This window comes from Falco biarmicus, chromosome 12, assembly GCF_023638135.1.
Source record: "Falco biarmicus isolate bFalBia1 chromosome 12, bFalBia1.pri, whole genome shotgun sequence".
In the NCBI taxonomy this organism is placed as follows: domain Eukaryota; kingdom Metazoa; phylum Chordata; class Aves; order Falconiformes; family Falconidae; genus Falco; species Falco biarmicus.
In genome coordinates this window covers 6,441,076-6,464,456 of record NC_079299.1, presented here as the reverse complement: position 1 = coordinate 6,464,456, position 23,381 = coordinate 6,441,076, and the positions used below count along the sequence as shown (strand labels likewise).

General features: G+C 43.4%; 2 protein-coding genes across 9 annotated transcripts in view; both read left to right on the top strand.

The window, feature by feature from the left end:
- Positions 1 to 300: 300 nt before the first annotated feature.
- SRP9 (signal recognition particle 9) lies at positions 301 to 8,986 on the top strand. Its single transcript, XM_056357667.1, has 3 exons — positions 301 to 456; positions 3,374 to 3,442; positions 6,035 to 8,986. Exons 1-3 carry the CDS (start codon positions 385 to 387, stop codon positions 6,152 to 6,154), a joined length of 261 nt encoding a protein of 86 aa, XP_056213642.1. The 5' UTR covers positions 301 to 384; the 3' UTR covers positions 6,155 to 8,986.
- A 6,283-nt stretch (positions 8,987 to 15,269) lies between these two features.
- The window catches only part of EPHX1 (epoxide hydrolase 1), a 34,508-nt gene continuing 26,396 nt past the window's right edge, over positions 15,270 to 23,381 (top strand). For 3 of the 8 annotated variants that reach the window (XR_008825006.1, XR_008825005.1, XM_056357660.1), the window contains exon 1: positions 15,305 to 15,550. Coding sequence is in view for 3 of the 8 variants with exons in the window: in XM_056357660.1 (XP_056213635.1) it covers positions 15,520 to 15,550 (31 nt within the window). In the remaining 5 variants the exon portion in view is untranslated. Of the gene's footprint in view, positions 15,551 to 16,161; positions 16,295 to 16,330; positions 16,521 to 16,554; positions 16,628 to 23,381 lie in introns of those variants that run through there. The other 5 variants (XM_056357659.1, XM_056357665.1, XM_056357661.1 and 2 more) reach the window with 5 other exon arrangements.

The following is a 23,381-nucleotide window of genomic DNA, read 5'->3' as shown; positions in this document are numbered from 1 at the left end:
TGGCAGAACCCCGCAGCCGGGAGCGCCCGGCTGCCCCAACGCCGGCGGCGGGCCTCGAACCCGTAAGCCCCGGGCGGCACTCGCGCCGCTCCCACCAATAGGTACCTTCACCTCCGCGATGGGCGGGGAGGTGCCTGCCGCCATCCCGCCGCGCCTGGCGGGGGCGCTGTGGTAGCCGCGCCTCCCGCCGCGCTGCCCTCTCTGCGCCCAGCGGGCCGCGCTCCGTTGGCGGGCCCACAAACTCCGAGTCACGCGGTTCGTGATTGGGCGGCAGTTTCCCGCCGGCCAATGGGAGGTACCGGCTTGCAGTGACGCGGCGCCCGCCTTCGGCGCCATCTTGTCGGCGGCCGGGTAAGCGGAGCGCCGTGCTGGGCCGGCCCCGCCATGCCGCACTACCAGGCCTGGGAGGAGTTCACACGCGCTGCCGAGAAGCTCTACCTCGCCGACCCCATGAAGGTGAGGCGGGGGCCGCGCTGAGGGGCCCCGCGGGCGGGCGGGCGTCCGCCCGCCCTGCGCGCTAGGCCCGGGAGGAGCGGCTGTGGGCTGAGGCGGTGGGCGCCGGCGGCTCCGGCGCTCTCGCTCTGTGTCCTGTGGCCGTCCGGGGAGGCGGGCGATCCCCTGAGCCCCCCCGGGCCGCCCTTGCCGGGCCGTGAGACCTCCCGGTGAGGATGCGTGTCCCAGCCGGGCCGTGGAGCCCCGCAGTCGCCGGGAGCGGTGCTGGTGGGGGCGGCCCCGGCTGCGCGCAGCTGGCGGGGGCGGCCGGCGGTTGGAAGGGTTTTTCGAGGTGTAGTTAGTTCTAGAACCAGCAGCAAGGAAGGAGACGCTCGCGGGTGCCCCACCTGACCTTCTTCCACGAAGCAGAAGGAAGTTCTTATTTAGCGCCCTAAAAACGAACATAGGGGACTGTGTCCCAGGTGTTACCAGCGGCAGGTGTGAACCTCGGGGATCGAACTTCAGAGACTTTGTGCTTGTTTACAGTGTACGTGTGTGTTAGAAACAGGGATGAAGGGTTCCGCTGAATGAAGAGCGCCCCGAGAATTGGTTGATTTTATGAGTTTACAAGATTGAAGTCAATGTCATTTGAATTTTTTTTCCTAAATAATGAAAAGAAAGCATTCATTAGGTCTTACACTGCATTGTTGCCTGCAGTGTCATTTCAGACTGGAAAGTGTTAGCCTCCTAAAAAGTAATTGCTCTAGGAATTAACTTCTTGGTAAATGACTGCTTTTTGGTTTTGGTAACTTTTTCAGCAGGACAGTTTATGCACATCTTAAAAGTAACTTAAGTCTTCAGAAAAAGCATTATGATTCAGCTAAAAGGCAGCACAAAAGGTAATGTGGGACTGGTATGCCTAAGAAAACTTAAGTAAAAAAAGGCCTAGTTTCCTTCACCAAAAATAGGAGACATGGGGAAACCTTCTGAAGTAGTATTTTAATGTCTACCTTTAATTAGCATAGCTGACCACTTCATATCTACTGATAATAAAATTGTCCTGGTTTACCTTTTTATGCTCTGTAATATTCAATTAAATTAAAGAGGAGTGAAGTCAGTGCAGTCGGGTGTTGCTCTTCCCCTTTCTTTAAGGGGGGTGTGTGTGTGTTGTCTCCAAAGGCAATCTCTTCCCATCTGTGGCAATAAACTAGTCTCTTTATGAAGGAGTTTATATAGACCCCAGAGTCACAGCACGAGCACCCTCTTAATTTGCCAGAGAACTAGCCTGAGGAGCTTCTGTATGTAGTTGGGCTTGTCAAGAAACTGAAGGAAGGACAAGAATTATGGGAGATGAGCATGCAGTCTTTGTGAACTAGTGAAGCTAGGTAGTGAGTGATCTTACCTTTTGCAGGAGCAGGTTATCTATCAAGTCCATGCCTGCTGCTTGTGGCAGCCTCTCATCCTTTTGGGCCTGCTCAGTCGAGAGATGTGCTGTTGTTACACAGCTGCTGTGGTCAGAAGGTGACGGTTCTTAAACAAGAAGGATAAATCTGTGATGAGATGCATCTTGGAGAAGGAATTGCAAGAAATGTTTTCCAATCAAGGAGGTTGTTGAACATTAGCATGGGTCACTCTCCACAACAGATAACCTGTTTATAGTGTGAGTTCAGAATGCTCTCAAAAGGACATCTTGCTTTGTTTCTAGTTACTGATGCTAGCTGAGGCTAGAAACCATAGATACAAAGTCACTGTTGGCCAGTTCTGCATTCAGGAGGAAGCATTTAATGCTCAGTCAGTTGCTGAGGATGTCGATTTTTATCTCCATGGCTTTGAAAGCTTTGGTGGTTTGAGGGTCCAGAGGGACTGAGGATAGCTTAAAGCTCAGGGCAGGTGATTATAGTAGTAACTGTTTTATTGAGAGGTTGAATGCTTGCTTTCAGACTTCAAATTGAGCCTTACTGAATTTTGAAAACAATTTAATTTGAAAGAGCTCTCTTCAGTCTTCTGATTTTAATTATTCTAAAAGTGTTATTCTTTTTTATTTTCCTTTTCCACTTGCAAAAATATTAGAACACTTAAAATCTCTCTGCAGGCTGTAGTGCAGCTATTGAAGTAACTGCAGTGGCTGGAAATACAACTGTTTTACATGATTGTTTAGCTACTGTAGAAGAAGAAGTAGTAATGTTGAGTTTATCCCACTCAGTTAATCCCTGTCAAGTCTTCATATAGAACTACAGGTTTTTTAAGTGTTTCAAGCTTATGAACACAAGCTTCCAGTTAGTTTTTCTGTGTGATATATAGCAAGTGGATGTCTTGTATTGACGTGAATCATAGCTTTATCTTGCCTGTCACTGAGGTCTCTGCAGCTGTTACAGAATGCTCAGGGTTGGGAGGGACCTCTGGAGATTATCTCGTCCAACTCCTTGCTAAAGCAGGTTGCACAGTCATGTCCAGGCAGATGTCTCCAGAGAAGGAGACTCCACAGCTTCTCTGGGCAGCTTGTTCCAGCGCTCTGTCACCCTCACACTGATGGTCTTCCTTGTGTTCAGAAGGAACCTCCTGTGCTGCAGTTTGTGCCCTTTACCCCTTGTCCTGTTGCTGGGCACCACTGAACAGAGCCTGGTCCCAACCTCTTGACACTTGCACTTAAGGTGTCTGTTTGCATTGATAAGATCCCCTCTCTATGTCATTGCTGTATTTACAGTGGTTTTGAACATGCCAAATACTAAGCTTCCTGATGCTGCTGTAATACCAGTTTAACATGTTAGACAGGGAAATGTGATAATTCAACTTCCACACCATCCTAGCTGTAGGACTAGTGGCCACCAGAGCAGTATGTAATAGTAGTAAAAGGTATTGTGAAGTTGGGCAGATTTCTCTCAGATATGTTCTGAGACTTTTTAAGAATTAACATCTATAGTTAACATGTTTGTCATTTCAGGTGCGGGTTGTTCTCAAATACCGACATTGTGATGGGAACCTCTGTATCAAAGTAACCGATGATGTAGCGGTAAGTACAGAATATATTCCTCTTTCAGGGCTTATAGTACCTCTCTCAGACTTGCCTTTTTCTGTCAGTCAACTTGGGAGCTCTTAGCCACTGCCTTCAGAGGACCTCACAGTATTCTCAAAACTCATTGTGCTCCGCCTTGCCTAGTTGATGTGTCTGTGACTGATGCTGACCTGTGGTTCAACTCTGTGTGGCTTAGGAAAAATTCTAGCACCTCCAGTGTTTTTTATGGGTGAAAACAGAATTACTTTAGAATTCAACGAAAACAAGCACTGCAAAAATCTTGGACTATCTCTCTGTCTGAAAATGCTCTGTGGCACGACATCAGTAGTTTCTGCTGAAGCATTTTAGGAGCATCTTCAAACAGATGTGTTTACTAATGTGAGTGCGGTCCTTTTTATTTGCTCACAGTGGTGGCAACTTCCAGCTGTAGGTTAAGCTCCTTGGTGATGATGGACTGAGTGACAAGATTCGCTTGCAGTTCAGAGACCCTATTTTCTGAGATACTGTTACGGTGTCAGTTATGCATTCAGTAAAACTTCCGGAACTAACATGGAATTCTGCAGTGCCCTTCCAAGGGTTGCTGTACAAGGAGATGGAGCAGCTGTGCTTACAGGTTGCCCTTGTTCTGAATAGTCTGGGAGGGTGTTTAGAAGTGTGGGAGGGGTTAGAATGTGAGGTGATGGGCAGCAGGTAGAAATGCACTGGCATACGTGCTGATATGCATGCTGGCACCAAGTTCTCGGTGCTAGTGATGTTATAGCCGAGTTGCAACAGCAGTCTGCCCTTCTCTTATCCTCAGACTTGGAAAAAATCCAATTTCTTTCCAGGAAAAGTAGTGTGGCATTGGTGTTCCCAATAACCTGGGAGCGATGTGAAACGCCAGTAATGACGCTTCTTGATAGGATAAATAGGGCTTAATACAGGTGAGATGTTGAGTATGGGGCATTGATAACAGGGGGAAGCGAAGGGCAACTTAGTTGAAGTCTTCCGTGGGGAAGCTGGAGTCTGGTGATTCACAAACATGAAATCTTTTCAGTTACAGGCCGCCTTGCCTGCTTCCAGTCACAGAAAGCTGTTACACCAGTACAAGGGCAGGGGATTAGGTTTGGTTTGGGTTCTCTGTGTTTTGGTGTTTTGGTTGGTGTTTTTTTCTAAAGGCTGGAAGGGAAGTTTTCCTTGATGCTTAATCTGTAGAACTAATACAGCTGAAGGAAAAAACAGACTGTTTTGTACTGTTTGTTTCTGAATTAAAATAGGAATTTAACACTGGCGAAAGTTGTTGTGTTGACAGCACTGAAGAATGGAGCACTCTGGGGTGTTTTTTTCCATTGTTTAACTGCCCAGGCTGATTTTACTCATGCTGTACAGGTGTAAGAAATTACTTAGTCTGCAAAAAACCCAACCTAAGGGGTCTTTCTATGTGTTGTGGTTTAACTCCAGCTGGCAACTAAGTACTGTGCAGCTGCTTGCTTGCTCCACCTGCTCCCTTCCCCCAGTGGAATGGGAAGGAGAATTGGAAAAAGGTAAAACTTGTGGGTTAAGATAAGAAGATGTAATAAATGAAATAAAATAGAATGTAATACGATTGTGATGAAAAGGAGAGAGAGGAATAAAACCCAAGGGGAAAACAAACAAGTGTTGCACAGTACAGTCGCTCACCACCTGCTGACCGATGCCCAGCCAGTCCCTGAGCAGTGATCGGTGGCCCCTGGCCAACCCCTCCTCAGTTTATACACTGAGCATGACGCTCTATGGTATGGAATATCCCTCTGGCTAGTTCGGGTCAGCTGTCCTGGCTCTGCTCCCTCCTGGCGGCTTGTGCATCTGCCTACTGGCCGGGCATGGGAAACTTGAAAAGTCCTTAATTTAGAGTAAGCACTACTTAGCAACAACTAAAAACATCAGTGTGTTATCAGTGTTACTCTCACACTAAATCTGAAACACAGCACCCACAGCACTCTTCCAGCTACTAGAAGATTAACTATTCCAGCTGAAACAGGACACTGTGATAAGTCACTGGCATATTACTCTTGCTCCTTTTGCGTTTACAGGCTTGTCACATAAAGGAGTTCCTTAATCAGGTAGGATTGTCTTAGAAACATTTTGCTTGGAGGAGGGAATCCCCTTCAGTGGGAAATACTGAACTGATATGTCACTGGCAGTGTAATATTAAGGACTGCAAAAGGCAAAATAAACTTACTTTCATAATATAGAGAGTAGGAAGGTAAGTTCAGGTTTAAAATCTGGTTCTACTTTCAGACAACACAGAGGAGTGCCTTTACAGCTTTAACCCCAAGTTCTAACACTTTTTCTGAGAGAGGAGAAAACAGAATAAATCGTGAGCTTCCCTATTTTTCAAAACGGAAGGCATGCGCCTTCCAGAGAAACTTAAATGTAAACACAGATATGTGCATGTATTTTAAAACAGGGTAGATGTATGTTGGTGTTGCCTCATGGAAGCAGCGTGCCACAAATAAACATTTAAGTACTTACCTTGTTTTGTGTGTTCCGAGCACAAATTTATTGCAACTATAAACAGGATAAAAACAGTTCAAGTGAAATCTGATATTAAGCAACTTTCTCTTACAGTGTTTGCTGTATAGAACAGACCAGGCACAAGACGTAAAGAAGATCGAGAAATTCCACAGTCAGCTAATGCGACTCATGGTGGCTAAGGAATCCCGCAGTGCTGCCATGGAAACAGACTGAATTGCTGAAAATAAAATGAGTGCTCCGGTCATATTTCACTGGAAGAAAATATCTCTTGGATTTGAACGAATACTGGGACAGGAGATGCTTTTTTGTACTGAAGTGGACTGACGACAAGCCTGAAGCATTTCCCTCTGACCCTGCCAGGCTCCACTTTGGAAAACTAGGAAAATACATGCTTTCAATTGAAAGCTTATATTTATTTTTGGGAATTGAACAAGAAACTATTCTTACACATTAGGTATGCTAAGAAGACAAGTAAATATTTTAAATCTACAGTACTTTAGTCTGAATTTGATAGGCTGTAAGCATATTTCTGGAAAGTTACTATAAAATTTCATATAGATTTCATTGTGTTTCATACCTTATGCTGGTGTATTCTCACAGTGAGAAGGTTTATTAAACTGACTAATACTGTAGCATGGTGACTGGATCTAATAATATTTACATAAATGATATATATCAGTGGGCTTTAGAAGAATGGGTGTTTTCTGAACTTAAATGTTTAAAACTGCCAGTTTGTATTACCATTGTCACTAGAAAGATTTTAGCTTTTAGTATTGATTTTGGTCATAAGCTGTGCAACATTATCTGTGATGCAGTTTATAGAACTGTTATATTGGCTAAATAATTGAAATTCTGTATTTTAAAAATTAAAGTGAAACTTTGCTTAAATATTGCTAGAGATCAGTGAGAAACTGGGAGTTTATTTTCTGTTTATGCAAATATTGATGTTAAAAAACAGTTGGTGGCTTTTTTCTGTACTTGAACCCTTTTATACTAGCAGGGAGACCTTTTCCCATCCTTGCTTCAGGCAGAGTTGAAGTATGTCAGCAAGACAAATTCTAGAAGCTCTTGCCTATTATGTTAATAGCAAAAATGCAACCAAACAGTATCCAGATTCCTTATCTTAGCAGCTTGCTAACTGTGCATTTTCAAATGTTACATGTGGCAGATGAATGTCAGCCAACTGAATAAATGGATGAAAACTAGCTTAATAAATACTTAAATACCACTGTCAAGAAGAGACCAGTGCTCCTGTGGCTTAGATTTGTTTCTCATTGTTACCTCCAGTAGGGTGATGGAAGCCTTAACTGTCTTTTGCAAAGGCTCTTTACTTGAAAACTCAGTAGCTCAAATTAATACTTGCTTTGACTAGATCTTCCATACATAAAACCAGATGAATATTTTAATGTAATTATCTATTATACTGGGCTTTTCCAGGACTAGTGTTTTGTGTTAAACCAAGCCATGGAAGTAAAGCAGGGCCATAGAAGGACTTGTCAGTAATGGCATTTTTATGTAACAAAACAATCTACTTAAATAGCTACCTGCTGTCACTTACATAAAAACAATTGAGCTACTCTGAACAGTGGAGTTCCCGTGTCTGCCAAAGGCTTGGAAGAAAACCCGGGCTTGAATATTGCATTAGAGTCCCTTTCAGCTAAATATAGTGTTGCGTGTTGTTGGAAAATGCAGTGCTAAATTCCCAGTGACTATTCATATTCTGGTCTACTGGAGTGACTGGTATGCATGTAACACTTTGCATTTTGAATTGGCTTTTGAAATACAAATAAATGCAGAGAGAAGGCCAAACTTTGTTCTTAGTTAAACTTTAATAAGGTACTGTAATGTTGAAAATTTTCCTTGGTGCTCTGATTTATTTTCTTAATATTTGCAATAGTATATTAAGTAGTTAAACCATTTTTGTCTAAAGCACTCTTCTGCAGGATGAATTGCTGCTGCACAGTGTCATACAAATGAAGATTTAAGCTCTTAAATTGGCAGGTGAAAAGGCTGCAGCTATTTTAATGTGATTTTTGGACATCTCATAAACTGGTTTGGCATGTAGATGTCTTCTGTGAGCTGAGGTACAGGAAGGCCTCAGTGGTATTTTCTTGTTCATGGAGGATAAAAGTAGAGGGAAGACCAGACAGACTTGGTGTACTAAGTGGCTGAATGGCTTAAGCAATATACTTAAGCAGGTTTTAGAGGGAGGCAATTACAGTACTATATATTAGAGTAGCAGTTGTTAAGCAAAAGAGGCAGGGAAATGGATTTTTTTTTTCTACATTCAGAAATTATTTCTGTGAAACCATAAGGAAATATTAATGCTGCTTTTGTAAGAGTAAGTGTTGTGAAGCTTGTTTTCCGTATACTCACAGAAAAACTAGGGCGGTTCTGTGCAGTCGTAATGCGCAAGAATATTGATAAAGCTACTGCTTAAAAAAAAAAGCTTTTGGACAGGTACTTCTCAACTTTGTCCTGGAATTCTCAGCAACTTCAATACTGTGTTCATGGGGTGGTAGAAAAGCTGTGAACTCAGCTCTTGCTTTTTGTGCTTATACTCTTGTTGGGAGTGTGCATGTGTAGGTATGTACACTGACCAGTTTCCTAATAGAATTTTAGCGCATTAGTCCCTCACGTTGCCAACTACTTGAATGTGTCCACTGGTATGTGATGAAAAAATCGGCTTAATGTGGCTGCTGCACCAAAGGGGCGGTTGAATGCGTTGCATGTGAAGCTCTGTGCTTGGCAGCCCAGCATGTCAGCAAATGCTTCTAATCACCAGCTGGGAGTTCCTGCCAGTTACAGGCTGCAAACAGGCAGTGCCGGAGCGGGTAGGCAACCTGTGCAGCTGTAGATGGGTAACTTTGGCAGAAGTGGAATGCTTGGGGGGCGGGGGGGGTGGGGTGGGGTGGAAAAAAGACATTTTCCCTTGCTATATATCTAATGTTGTTGCTGCATGTTAGTTATCTTCAGTAATTGATCTGTTTTGTGATAATAGTTTAATAAAGAATATGGGTCTTGTTATAGCACAAAGAAATTGAATTGGTTTACCCCTGGAATTTATTCTGGTTTTTCTGGTGTTCTTCCTGAATGCTCAGAGTGTCTTGATTGTGGTTCTTCCTTGTGCACAGCACTGAAGCTGGCTTTGTGTCTGAGCTCTCTTACATGCAACTGCATCACTTCTGTTTTCTTTTAGGGGTTTTAACCCTGAGCTTCCCTGTGTGTAGTCCATTCTGTAAGTGTGTTCTGGATTACAGGAAGATCCTTGAATTATCTGTAGAAGTGAGAATTATGGTCACAGGTCTTTGTTTTAGAGATCCTTATGAAAGAGGCCTTTGTTTCCTCTAAAGTCCTGACCTACCGCTTTAAAGAGTGACAGATTTGTTCTGTAAAATTGGATGCTTTGGTGCCTGAGTCTGTCAAAATGGGAAACATAACTGAAGCCAAGCAGGTGCTCTACAAAATGTTTTAACTTGTCAAAATAATTGTACTTCATCTTGGTAAGTTCCTTCCTGCAGTACAAATGTGGGTAATATTCAACATTTTGCTGTAACAAATGTGAAGAAACCCCAGGTTCTGCCAGATGTGTTCAGTCACTTAGATTGATCGCTTATTACCATAGATTGATCTTAAAGGATTGCATCATCTGGAAGGTGTGTTAGCCCTCCCGCTCTAGGCAGAACAAATCTCACCTCCTTTGTGTTAGTAACACACCATTAACCCCGCAATGCACCTTAGCTTTTTTCACTTCTGGCTTATGGGAAGATAAAACTAACAGAAACAATACTGTAACTGCCTTGTAAATGAAGTTTGAGATCTAAAGTGGAAAAATTTAATATATTAACAAATAAGTGGGAGCTTTCTGTATAACTTGCCTAAACTGCAGCTTCTGCACAATCAAATTTCCATCAAGAGTCTGAGCGTTACTGGGTGACCTTAGGCAACAGGAGCTTAGCTGAAAACTATTATTCTTTGTACAGTGCTCTGCGCTGGGTAACTTTTAAATCTAATAGACTGAAACAAAGCTCTTTTGGTCAAGCCTGTCTAAGGAGCCTTCTTGTTAGATAACTTTCTTAAAGGATCTTCACTTTTTTTTTTTTTTTTTTAAAGGAAACTGAAGAAACTGCATCTGCTTTCTTGCTGAAGTTATTAGTGATTTGCTTCTCAAGATGTGGGGGTGTCTAGTCTGAAAAGCTGATACCACTTTAAAGGTAGATGCTACATGACTCAGAACAAATGTTTGTTTACAAAGAGTTTATCTTTTACAAAGGCTTTGAGAGTTCAAGGACTGGTATTTAAATATAACCAAAAGTTGGAATTGTCTTTGTTGCTGGAGTGACATAAAAACATGCCTCTCATCTCTCATTACTTTTACAATAAGTACAATCTTTAGACTGGCTTCCGGATAAAACCTCACCACTTCTGTCCTGGGCTCAAGTATTACATGTGAATTACTACGCGCTAAAGGCAGATGTGGGCTTTTTGGTCTGTGGAAATGTTATTTTTGAGCTGAGAATTACGTATTTTAGAAGCAGATTTGTTACTCAGCAGAATACAAAGCATGGTAGCTTGCTAAATCCTGCTTATTATGCAAGCTTGTGTAGGTCCTGTAACTGTTCTAACAGAGTAAATGCTCTCAGGAGAATGTGGGCTTAAACCGGACCATGTAAAACTGAAATGTGTGGGAACTAAGCAAATAAAAAAAATGGTCACAGCATGATAGCAGAGTTAACTGCCTTCATGCAAGTACAGGCCCTGCTGTAGAACATAGTCTTTGTTTCTGGTGAAGCTACATGCTTTTTTTCTTACGTTGTGGCAAAGTAAGTTACAGGTATGTGTTCTTGGAGTCCTGTAATGGGAATGCAATTACTTTTGCCATTCTAAAAACCTCTTCAGTCATGAGTGCCACCTCTGAGTGCTCTTCCGTGGAAATGCCCAGTCTGGCAAGAACCAGTGTGCTCAGCCTGTTGGTATTCCTCGTACAGATAGTGCCTAGATGTTGTGAATATTGACATTCTAAGAGTATAGTGTTTCTTTTAAACTGCAGTGTTGTTATTTATGAAAGTGGGTTTTATTTAAATCAAGACCAGCTCTGAGGATGTTTTGCTTTGTTTTTGTAGCAAATTTTAATTCTGTGCTCTCATTCTTCTGTCCCCTTTGCTGTGGCAATTCGTAGTCATTTTGTTAGAACTTGAAACATCAGTCATACCGAGAGGTCTGGAAGAGATTGGGTTTTTTATTTCTTTTGAAGTTGTGTCTGCATGTTGAGTTTGTTTTTTGTCTAGAAGTGGTATCTGTTCGTAAAAGGACTAGTCTACATTGTTCTGCTTCTACTGAGCAGAATCTTTCTGAGAATAGGCATGTGTTTACAGCAAGATTTCCAAGACCGGTTTCTTGGAGAGGGGGTTGAGTTTTTGGGACACTTACTGAATGGCTTTACTGGCTGATAGTGAGCAAACGTGAATTTGCTGCTCGCATTGGCTAGCAAAAATACATATTTTAACTGGATTGCTCATGCATGTAAATACAGCCATCTATAATACAGTTCTGCTATCATTATGTGGCTAAAAGATGAAAGGCTTGCCTCAGGGCACTGACAAATGAGCTCTGGCAAGCTAACTGTGTGGCTTAAAGATGTTCCCTCCCAAAGGCATCTGCTCCTCTAAGGAGTTAGCAGGCAGGAGGATGAACTAATGCCTCAGACATCTCAGTCTGAAAGTCAGTGTCTTTAAATTGCCATAAAATATACCTTTTAAATTTGGGGGCAGGAGGAAAACTGACCTTTTCGGTGAGTGATTGACGGTTGGGGTTTTTTTATTTAATTTTTTAAAACACATTTGCTGTGGCAGTGCTACCGTATGGCAGCGGGCAGTAACCAAAGAAATAAACAAGATTCACCAGGGATTGTACGTTTGTGCCCAGAGGCAAACCTCCTCTGTGTTGGTCACGCAGCAGACCCACGTAACACCTGACTGTATTTAAACAGGCAAATAACTACCCATGTTTTTAACAGAGCAAACAGCTGCTTTGCAGATAGCTTCTTAACCACTGCAGCAATATTCCCTGTTAATCATCTAGTAAGTGTGCAAAGACTGAGAGTCAGTACTGCCTTTGGTCAGTGTAACAGCTGGCTGCCTGATCCCTGTTGTCTCTGTTGCACTGATTCCAGCGTGCCTCGGAGCCTCAGCTGAACCAGTTCAATTTACCAGCACACCAGAAAACCCCTGAAATGTTCTGGAGAGCTGGTGGTTTGGTATCCTGCCTAGTTCATGTGCTGAGATGGCTTCATAAAATGTCAAATGTGTGCTACAGGGAGAGAAATGGAAGGGTTGAGAGCTCCCAAGAAGGGTAAGGATAATGATGGAAGCTAAAGAGACAGCAGGCTTAGGCTGCCATGGAACCACAGCCTAAATAACTTGCACGTTGTAATTTCCCTGACTTGCTTGTAAAAACCTCCTATCTGTCCCATTAAATGCTCTGTAATGTACATGCCATGCAATATTTACCTAAAAACTAGATATGTCTGAATTTGTTTCTGTATCGTTCTAATTCATGTGGATAGTGCTGAAAGTCTGGAAACAAAGACTGAAGGTGGTACTTTCATTAAAGGCCTGTAACAATGATAAGCCTCTCCAGTGGAGCAACTGGAACTGAGCACATGGTACGAGGTGAGGATTATATCATGAATGTATAGAACTGGGTTGTAATTCTTGTATTGATGTTGGGGCAGGGGCTTAAGAAGGAATCAGCATGTGGAAAGGCATGTGACTGCAATCATAATGGTTCAGTGTGCAGCAGCTCCAATCCAATAAATAAGAATTTAAGGTGCCTCCAGAATACATCCAGGTGGCCAACCCTTGAAACACAAATACTGAAACACTTCTGGATGTGTTTTCACTGGTGGTGAGAATGGACTATTGATTTCACAGTCAGAGAAGAGTGTTTTCCTTCCTTATTCTTCTGTGTATTAAGCTTCCTTCTTTTCTGACTCTGCAGTCCTTTCTTATTTTTCATTTGTTTTAAACTTACTCTTTCTCTTCAGATCTTTGTGTTCCTCTTATTTTCCCCTGTATAGTTGATCATGGTGACTTTTTGGTTGGCTTGGGGGAAGAGGGTTTTTACACAGTTGCGTTTTTACCACCTTCTACTTGTGGGTGTTAATAGAGGATTTCATTCTCAAATCTGAGCTTCAGTACAGGGAGATCCTGCGTTGTCACACTTGCAAAGAGTATGTGTGTAGGTGTCACAGAGGCATTAGTTATAAACTGCATGCCTGACTTCCTTATACTATTATTGGATAAGAAAATAGTTTTTCTGGATATCAAAAAGAGCGCTTAGGGTTTACGTAATTAGAAGATCCTTCAGCTCAAGCTCTGTGTTGGAGGATGTACCTAGATTGTAGCAATTCATTTACTTCCCTGTAATTTGGTTTGCATACTACTTGACATTGTTTGATTTGGCTGATGACTCTTCGCTGGTCTACAACTCGTAATGATTAGATATCAGCAATTTTCCATAATAATTTGTCATAAATATCTTGTTTTTAAAAAAATCATTCCTTAATTATAAGATAAAAGCTGTTCTCCAACCACATCTGCTGTCCGTTTCTCTGTGCTTATACGGATCTTTGTCAAACTCGCTGCAGTTCCCCTCACACCAGCAGTCCCTTAAGTTTCTGTCATGGCCATATCTTCCCCCTAATTTCTGTTTGCTGTAACAAACTCCAGCTGCTCTAAAGGTGAGTATAATGCTGCGTAATGTTCCTCTACCTCAGCTCAAGACTCTAAAGCAAAAATAATTTCAAGAAATGCCAGACTATGGAGTTGCTAATGTTTGCCATTTCTCTTATTTAGAATCATAGACTATCTCAAGTCCCTGCTCCTTGCAGGGCTACATAAAACTAAACCATGCGACTAAGAGTGTCATCCAGATGCTCCTTGAATTCTGACAAGCCTGGTGCCATGACCACTTCCCCAGGGAGTCTTCCAGTGACTGACCACCCTCTCAGTGAAGAACCTTTTCCTGATGTCCAACCTGAACTTCCCCCGGCAGCTTCATTCCATTTCCTCGTGTCCTATCAGTGGTCACCAGAGAGAAGTGATCAGCACCTCTCCTCCGCTGCCCCCCTGCCGTGAGGAAGTTGTAGACTGTGGTGGGGGCACCCCTCAGCCTTCTCCAAGTGACCTCAGCTGCTCCTTGTAAGTCTTGCCCCTGAGGCCTTTCACCATCTTAGTTGCCCTTCTTTGTAGTTTTATGTTGTTATGCTGAAGCACCCAAAACTGCACACAGTCGTGAGGTGGTGCAGAGTGGGACCACCTCCCTCGACCAGCTAGCTGTGCTGCGCTTGGTGTACCCCAGGGCACGGCTGGCCCTTTGGGCTTTAGCGGTATTTGCATCGCCCCGTGTTCCTTTGATAGGCTGTGGGACTTGTACAATATTCACAATAAACAGCCAAAATGGTTCCAGTTAGGAGGAATGCATGTAAAGAACGAAACCACATGTAATGTTCCTCTGCCCTCTCTATGTTTGAGGTAACAACTTTGCTCATTGCTACTTATTGCTGCCACAGGACCTAAGAGTTCTGCTCCTGAACCAGAAGCAGCATATGTTCAGTACTGTTAAAGCACAGAGAAATATAATATTTAATGAATTGGCAATTTAAGAGGGTTAACATCCACAGGAAGACGCATACGTAAGAGTGATATCTCCACAGCAGGAGCTTTAAACTACCCTGGCCACTTCATGACAAGAACTGGAAGGGCCTAAGGAGGTAACAGGGTGCCTTCCTGGATGACTGAAGACACCCATTTTGAGAACACGGGACAACCTGGGTAAAGTATGAAACTACTTCTTTATAGAAGTTACAGAGGCTGGAGTTACTGGCTAAGTAGAGATCTGAGTTGGCATTTTTATTACAAATAGGGGATAGAAGAAATGCAATTTTTCATTAACTAAAATAGTCAAATACAGTATATGGTACCTATAATAAAGCATTGTGATAGTGGGACATAATACAGTTGCATTTTTATCATCCTATAAAAGTTACGTTTTACTACGAAATTCAACAGTCTTATTTGTATGTTTGTGAAATCCCTGTAGTCCTACAGAAGAAAGATGGGTTGCTACTAACGCTTTTGGAGTCTCAAGAAAAGTAGTATGGAGCTGTTGGTAGGTAGGTAGATAGATATATAGATGCCCCAGAAGGGGCAAGACACTCAGCGAGCATGTTTAGTGTGGAAAAAGAAATGAACAAAAAAAGGCAAGCCTGACTTACCGAGCGGTTTAAGCACATGTTGCTTTAAAAGATTACCTGTTTAAATTTAGCTACTGTTGCTGCTCATAGCAAAACAGCATGAGAACTGCACCCAATATTCTTTGGGCAAAGGACAGCTTGAGCAGGCTGGGGTGGCTGGGCAGAAGAGGTTGCAAGATGTGAAAGGAATGGTTATCTGTGATCACGAGTCTCTGTTGAGACTTCTCTTCAACAATCCAAACGAGAGAATTGAGATGGTGTGGAGGTGACGAAAAAAGTAAGACTGGAACTTGGGGGTGAAGAGATCGATGACTGAGTTCGAATGGAAAAACCTCAAAGAGCTGATAAAGAATGTAAGTTGCTTGTTTTGTTCTTGTTGATGGGATTTGTTGGTATAGCTTGGCCGGCTGAGGCTGGCTCTGAGCTAGAAGACAGGCCTTGGAGAACTGTATCCATTGCACGGTGCTGTGTTGGATCAGGGAGACCGCAGCCCTGTTCCCTGCGTTCCCGGCGCGGTCCTGCTGTCGGGCTCAGCTGTGCTGCCCCGGGCCGTACCTGGGGTGTAGCCGCCGGTGTTCCGTGCGGGAAGCGCCGGTGGCAGCGACCGGGAAGCCACCTGGGAAGCTCACCCGTGGCGCCCACAGCTGCTGCCTGGCTGTGCCCTGACTCTGGCGTTACAGCCGGGAATCGCCGTCAGGCTGTCCCGCTCCGTGCCCGCCTGTGCGTCGCAGCCCGGCCGAACCCGGTAGCTGCCGCGCCTTTGGCCGGCGCCGGACGGGAGCCGCCAGCCCTGCCCGTCCCGGGGACAGCGGGCGCTGACGCCCCGCGGCTGGAGCCGGCCCACGGGCAGGAAATCCCTTGGCGGCCGCTCCTCCTCCCGCTTCGGCCGCCGTAGCCGCCCCGCTCAGCTCGGGGCCGGCCGGGGCAAGGCCCCCGCAGCGGCTGGGACGCGGCCCGGCTCTCCCCGCCCCCGCGGCGGGAACTACATCTCCCAGCGGGCCGCGGCGGGAGAGGCCCGGCCGGTACCGTGCCCCGCTCCCGGCACGCCGGTGGGCGGCCCCGGCGCGGCGAGGCCCGGCGTGCTCCGGACGCGGCAGGTAACAGCGGGCGCGGTGCGGCGGGAGCCCGCGGGCTGCTCCCTGCCTCGCCTCAGCGGCAGGCGCGAAGCCCCCTGCACGGCGGGGCGCCCTCCGCAGCGCGTAACGTGCGGTGAGAGCAGCGCCTCGCCTCGCCTCGCCGGTGAGGTCCTGGTCGGCGGCCGTTCCCCCTTCCCCGGCGCTGAGGGAAGCCCCGCGCCGCGCCTGAGGAGTTTCCCGCCGGCGGGTGAGGCGGCGCCTCTGCGCTCGCAGCCGCGGCGGCACGACGCTGAGGGAGCGGCGGGCGAACGTCGGCCACAACGTTCCGTGCAGTGAATTAAATCACTTTTACAGGTTATTCGGCGTGCGGCGTCGCCTGCCGGAGCGCTGCAGACGCTGAACACCGGGAGAGAGGGAGCGGGGACCGGTGGAAGTGGGCTCTCTGCCTACCTGCCTTAAAATACCGTTGTTTAAAGAGTGTGTGCCCCTCTGCCAGCTTGTAGTATCAAAATATTGTTCACAGCGGGTGTTACGGCAGGGTGAATAACAGCAGTGGGCCGAGGCGGGGTGCTGGGTTGATTTTTGGAAAATCCTAAGGGAAAGCAGACAGGACGTTCCCTGAGGGCTTGCTGGAGCGGGGTTGTTTGTCCAGGTTAAGGTCCCGGATAACCTGCTGAAAAATACTTATGGAAACAACGATTTTATTTAGCGTTTGTTGGAAACCTGCCCAGCTTTCCTGGTTTAGTTACAAGTAGCTTTAACAGTTGGTATAGAAGTGGTTTAATCTGGTTTTGGTCTGTTGTTTTACTCGTGTCTAAATGGGCATATGGAATGAGACTTTTTGTTTTTGTTTTGTTTGTGGGTCGTTTGCAAAACCTGAAAATTGTTTGAATGCGTACCATATACATAGTTCCCTTTGCTGAACAAGCATTTTAGGGATGAGAAGAATACCTTTTAAGTTTAATGACCATATTTTGTTGCATAAACCAAGCAATCTGCAAAGACTACAAATGACACACTCCCTCCTCAAGTCTGGCTCAGTTTGTCAGAATTCAGTTGAGATTTTGACTTTGCCCTGGAGTTAAAACATAATCATAATCAAGTACATTGCTTAATTTTTCAATTCTGTTGAATTAGGCTGCTTTCTCTTCCCTTATTTTTATAGCATAGCTTTATCTAAAATAAGGCAACTTGCCTAGTTATTTTAGGCGAACCTGCAAGACAGGATCAGTCTTAGAAGCCACGGTCTCAAATTCACTTACGCAGCCACAAATGTGGGGTTAATATTTTGGATGGCCCTATTATTTTGAGATGCTGCACTTCTCCTCTGGAACGGGTATTACTCCTGTCTGAAGTAAGCTAAAACAGACTTGAATGCACAGATTGCTAATGCTCACTGAAAATCGATGGAAGATAGGCACAAAAAGCAATTAGGCAGCTTTGAAAATCAATCCATAGTTGAAGTTGTCCAAGGACAGGGATTAGATCTTTGTCAGAGCTGAAGCCTTTGTGGGGAAGTTCCAGGCACAGTGTCAAGTTTGTGACTCTTTGTTCTGCCTCTTTTTTTATATATAATTAATATATAAAAACTTGTGAATTATTTGTTTAACCTCTGCTTGTTTGGTATTTCTTCAGAATTTTATTGGCTTTTTTGTAGGGGCAATCATGGTGTGAAGTAAATAATTTGAAATAGAGCACAGTTGGTAATAACCAGTGCAGCCAGAATCCAGATGCAATTTGTCTATATGAATTGCCCAGAATAGGTTTGGGATTACTGGGTGTTTTAAAAGCCCTTTTCCCCCCTGCAGCTGATCTACCGCACTTCTTGTATTTGGTCATTCTGTAGGATAATACCATGTTTTCAGCCTGTCTGTCTGTCTAGGGTTTCAGTGAATCTTTCAGACCTACCTATTATGTTTAGACATAGAACTACGGTGTTTTAGTATGGTAAGCACTGTGAAACAGTTCAGGCTTCTTAGTAGAATATACATGGCTAATTTGTTCTTAAGTAATTACGACAGGTAAATAAGAAGGTTTGGGGTAATAATTCCAGAATGGTAACACTCCTAGAAATTCTTGTTTCTTCAGTAACTGTTTGTCAAGTAATTTGTCAGTGAAGAAGTAGGAAAGCAGGGATGGGGATGGTAGGTGAAGTATAGCTTATAGCTCTAGGCAAAATGAATTGATTATCTTGCATATTCCTATGTACATTTCTTGTACTGTAGTTGGAGTATTCAAATTTTGTGGCCAGATGGGCAAAGGTAAGCCTCACCTTCGTGGTAGTGTGTGCACTGCTTCGTTGAGCCTGCAAAGTGTTTTCTTCATGCAACACACAATCCCATAACCAGGGCAGTCTTCTTTAATGTGCAAGTTCCAAATGTGGTAAATAGTTCTCTAATTACTGTGTAAGTCCCTAAAGAAAAGTCACTTGAAAAGTAGAGCATCTTGCTTCTCTCTGAAGAGATTTGGTCTGCTGGTAATTAATGCTGAAAATACTTTTTTCCCTTCTGAGTGCTGCTACTGACGAAGTCCTGGATTCTTCCTCTGAACACATTATTTTTAATTAAAAGCACAATTGTGTGTGTAAATGGGTATTTACTTAAATAGTAAAGCACAAAAATCTACTTCTGAAATGGTATTTGCTTTAATACCTTGGTCATGCTAGACATAGCTGGATGGCTAACACAATGATTTGAATATACCCTTGGTTTTATGGTTGGTTTGTTGTTTTTTAGAGCAGCATTATCAGCTTTGATATATATTTAAGCATATTGTTGTTGATTAAATGCTTTCTGATCAGCAGGGCTGGGATATTTTTGTAGGAATCATGGTAGCCATGCTTTGTTAGTTACATTTTTCAGTAGTGTGTGGTGCTGCCTTCTAATGCATTTGCCAGACTGAGGAAATTGTCTGTGATCATGTTTATGGAGGGATCCTACTGGGGTAAAGAACAGGAGCCATTTTCTAGGTTTCTTCTCTGAAAAGTGAGCTGTTCTCCAACATTCCTCCAGCTTTTTTTTTTTTTTTTTTTTTTGGAAACATCTCTGTTGGAGATTATTGGGTGTAATCCACAAGACAAGTAAAGGCTCAGCAAACTTTTTTTTTCCGTTCTTTTCCTACCTCAAGCAATTCGTCTTATATTTATTGCACCCAGCAGTCAATTTTTTTTTCTTCTTTTGAACTTTCCAATGAAGACATGTAACTATTGCTCTACTGGTTTGTTCTGTATGCCCACTGCATCTGTACCCTGGATGTGTTTTGCCATCTAATAGAAGACAAGTCTTTCTTTCAAATTCTATGGCTATGTTTTGTGAATCAAAAATAAAGCTCTGTCGGAGGACTTAGTCCTCTTGGCTACTTCATCATGAGTGTTAATTGCTCTAATCTGGTGGGTACAGGTAGTGCACTTCTCTAGATGAAGCCCTTGAATCTACAGAGAATTTAAATATTTAGTTGTTATTAAGAGAGATATGAAGTAGCAAGAATTGTTCTTGTTACATGTTTACTCTGGCACATCCTTTTGGTGTTGCAGTTATTTGACAGAAAATGATGACTACCATCTGTTCCCCTCCTCTCTCATCATTCAAAGTTCCTTTTCTCTTTGAGAATGAAGTCTTCATAGAGAGATAACAACTTTCTATCTCTTCCTGTTTCCATAGTCACAATTTACTAGAAAAAATACTTTTTCCTTATTACACACTCATACATGTTTTTGTTCATGCTGCCCTTATACTTGGAGTCATGATCCTAATTTAAACTTAAGAGTATGCACCTCATCTTACTGTCTTGCAGATTGCCAGAAATTTCCTCTGGCAGTCTTTATATTCATCATTTCCATCTCCACACCTCCTTCTAACTGAAAGATTGTCATGTACTTTGTTCTTACATACTTTAGAGTGCAAGATTTCAAACTGTTGGCACACTTTTTTTTCCCCTCTAAGGCACTATGTACACGTCAATTCTGCGTGTGTTAATAATTAAAGGTTAGTAACACAGTTTTCTAACAGTGCTGATAAAAAAAGCTTGTGAAGCTGTTGGTTAAAGAAGATCTTTCCCCCTCTGATTTCATGTAAGAATCTTAAAGGGAATTAGACTAAAGGAAAAGCCCACAGTAAACAGAAAGACACATGCTGTGCTGTACCACCAAGCAGTACGGGATGAATCTGAGTCTTATCTAGAGATCAGACCAGGCAAAACATTGGCAATTATACCATGGCAGGGTAGGAAGGCAACCTTTTACTCTTCAGTACTGAAGGATTTAGTGAAGCTAAAAATAGAGCATGAATTTCCCTTAATGCCTGAGGAACAATTACCGTGATCTCTTTTCCTTATCTGTAATATCAGACTCTTGGTACATCTGCATTTTTTTCCACCCGCTCCATAAAATGCAGATACTGGCACAGGGTGAGGAGGTTAACCTCATTATTGCTAGAAACTGTGGTGGAAAGCAAAACAGAATGATGCGCTAGTCATAATTTCTTTTCAGACATTAGAAATTAAATGTTGAAGTAAAGCTCGAGATGTTCTTTAGAGTCTGTTTTACTGGACTGTGTCATTTAGTTCTCTGCATGCCTGCAAAGAAGATCTCTCTAAAGGCTGGATAGGATAAATAGGATAAAATCTTTGCACGATCTAACCTTAATGTTGTAGCTATCAAATGCATGACTGTGAAAGTTTAAACATTTGTTTCACCCTTAATTAGTGTGACTGAGCAGTGCTGATGTAAGAATCCTTTAGCATCTTTTCTGTCTGTAGAGTCCTAAACAGAAATTATTGCAGATGGAGAGATCTCCTTTCCCCTGAGTCGTGCACATAGTCATTAGGTCACAATAAAGGGCATCACACGGATTCTAGGTCGGGTTCTGCCAGTTTGCATTTATGTAGCTCAGAGGCTTTTTTTAGACTCTTTGAAGGAAGTGGGTTTTTTTCAAGCACAATAGAAGAAATATAAGGAAAACTGAGATAAACAAGGCATGTTTTTAAGCAGCACATAAGAATGTCTTGGGCATAGATTTGAAAGAGCAAGTAATGTTGCTTACATATGTGTTCTTGTAAATTGAGTATCTTCCTCTTAAAAATGTGGCTTGCAGTACTTTAAATTTATGATTGCGATATGAGCTTTGACTTGGCCAGTAGTTGCATAAATATGTCACCTCTGGGTGAGGCGAAGTGGGTAACTGAACTTAGCCCCATACTACTTCTCTTTTATGCTTAGCTAGGCTTGGGGCTCCATCCCTATTGGATTTCAGTGTAGTACTGAAGAGTTGGTAACACTTGACTGTCGCAGTATTGTAAGAGAAGTTAGGTGGGAATGTGTTGTGTAAGGTGCTCAGCTACTCCCCTGGAGTGAAGTGCCTGAGGAAATAACTGCGGTAAGGTAAGTACACGTTTTGGGTGATGCATACAGGGTACCTCCAGAGCCTTAAATTGTCTCTCAGTTGATTGTTACTGTTGTCCGAGGGGCATAGCAAATGGACAACTTCAAGGGAGCAGTGCCGCATGGCTACAGGTGTGGGGCATTCCTCAGCGGTGATGGAGGCTACCTCTGACACTGTCTTGGGTGCAGCTTGCTGCACTACTGGGAGAGGCTTTGCTGTGCCCCTGGGGAAGAGACTGGGGTTTCTCCTTCTTTAAGGTGACCTCTGTCCTTGCTTGTGGTTTTCTAATTGGGTTCCTGCTGTACTGGCTAATTTCTGATTGCGAACAGTCTAGAAAAAGATTGTGGAACAGAATGATATCATCTTTTCCTGCTGTTTTGGAGATAGCATTATGTGCTACCTCCCTATGGCAATAAAAAATGTAAATGCTAAATTTCTTATCGAGACAAGCCAGAAACTCTGTTGGATTTGTATTCCCTGTCTTTGATTTGCTTCCCTGCGTAGGGTGCTTTATTTCATCCGATGCCTACCTCTCCTCCTTTCCTACAATGTTAATGTATCCTTTTATGCTCACCTGGGAGATGTTATCAATCGTATGCAAAGCAATTTCTGTGTTGATAAGCTATTTTGAAGCTTGTCATAATGCTCCATAAACGACATAAGTAGTACGCTTTTCTTACACAAATGTCTTGACTCTGCGGTTTCTCCCTGTTTCTGGTGCTATATAATGACAAAAATGTGATGCCTGGAGATGGTAGGGTGTAGACTGAGGGTGAAGCTTCTGGGACTGTGCCATGTCTTAGTCCCTTCTAGGCTGTTAGTGCTAAGGGACCCTGCTACAGGTGCCGTGAGTTTAAGTCGTTCAGTGGGTCATTCTTCCTTCAGATCCGTTGGGAAGAGCAACCTGCAATCTCTGCTCTTCAGGCAAACTGATCTGTAAACAAAGACGCTGCAGCAGAGGAGTGCCTTTTCAGTAAAACCTAATGCGCGAGTTTATGTTACAGAACAAAAATAAATGGAAACATCACTTCTCAATTGAGCTGTTATTTCTCCTGCAGAGTAATTATTAATCAATAAACCTTGTATCTGACAGCATCAGAGTGTGTTAACTGGTCTGAGCTACCTTGCAGTCTGCTAGTAAACCAACCTTGGAGAGAAAACGTTATTAACTCTAAACCACGATCACCTCTGGCATGTGTCTGAAAGCAGCATGGTCTCTCACAGCTTCTGCTTCACCCACGTGCTAGCAGTTTTGCACTGATAGGGTTTAATAGCACCACTTGGAGCTGGGGATATTGTGCATCATTCAAGCCATAGTTGCTGGGTTGCATAGCATTTGGGCCAAAATGGATTTCCAGATGTTAGGCTGAAAGTCTTTCCAGTTGCGTATTTCTCCAGTAACATGTTTCAGATGGATTCTAACGCTGCAAGGCAAAGGTGAATGATTACCACTAGAACAAGGTGCGGGTTTGGGGGTTTTTGCCATTAAGCTCTTTCATAGATGATCTCTCTAAAATATAAATAGCACTGTTCTCTGGGGCATCTGTTACTGGATACTGATGAAGACAAGGCAGGAGTAGGGTCAGTAGCTTTGATGTCAATAATTGCTTTGTTCCTGTGGAACTATTAGCTCTGGTGTTAATGCACAAACAGAGAACAATGCAAAGCAAAATGCAAAAAAAAAATGCTGAAAAACAGGAGTGTTTTTAATAAGGAGCACATGTAAGAAG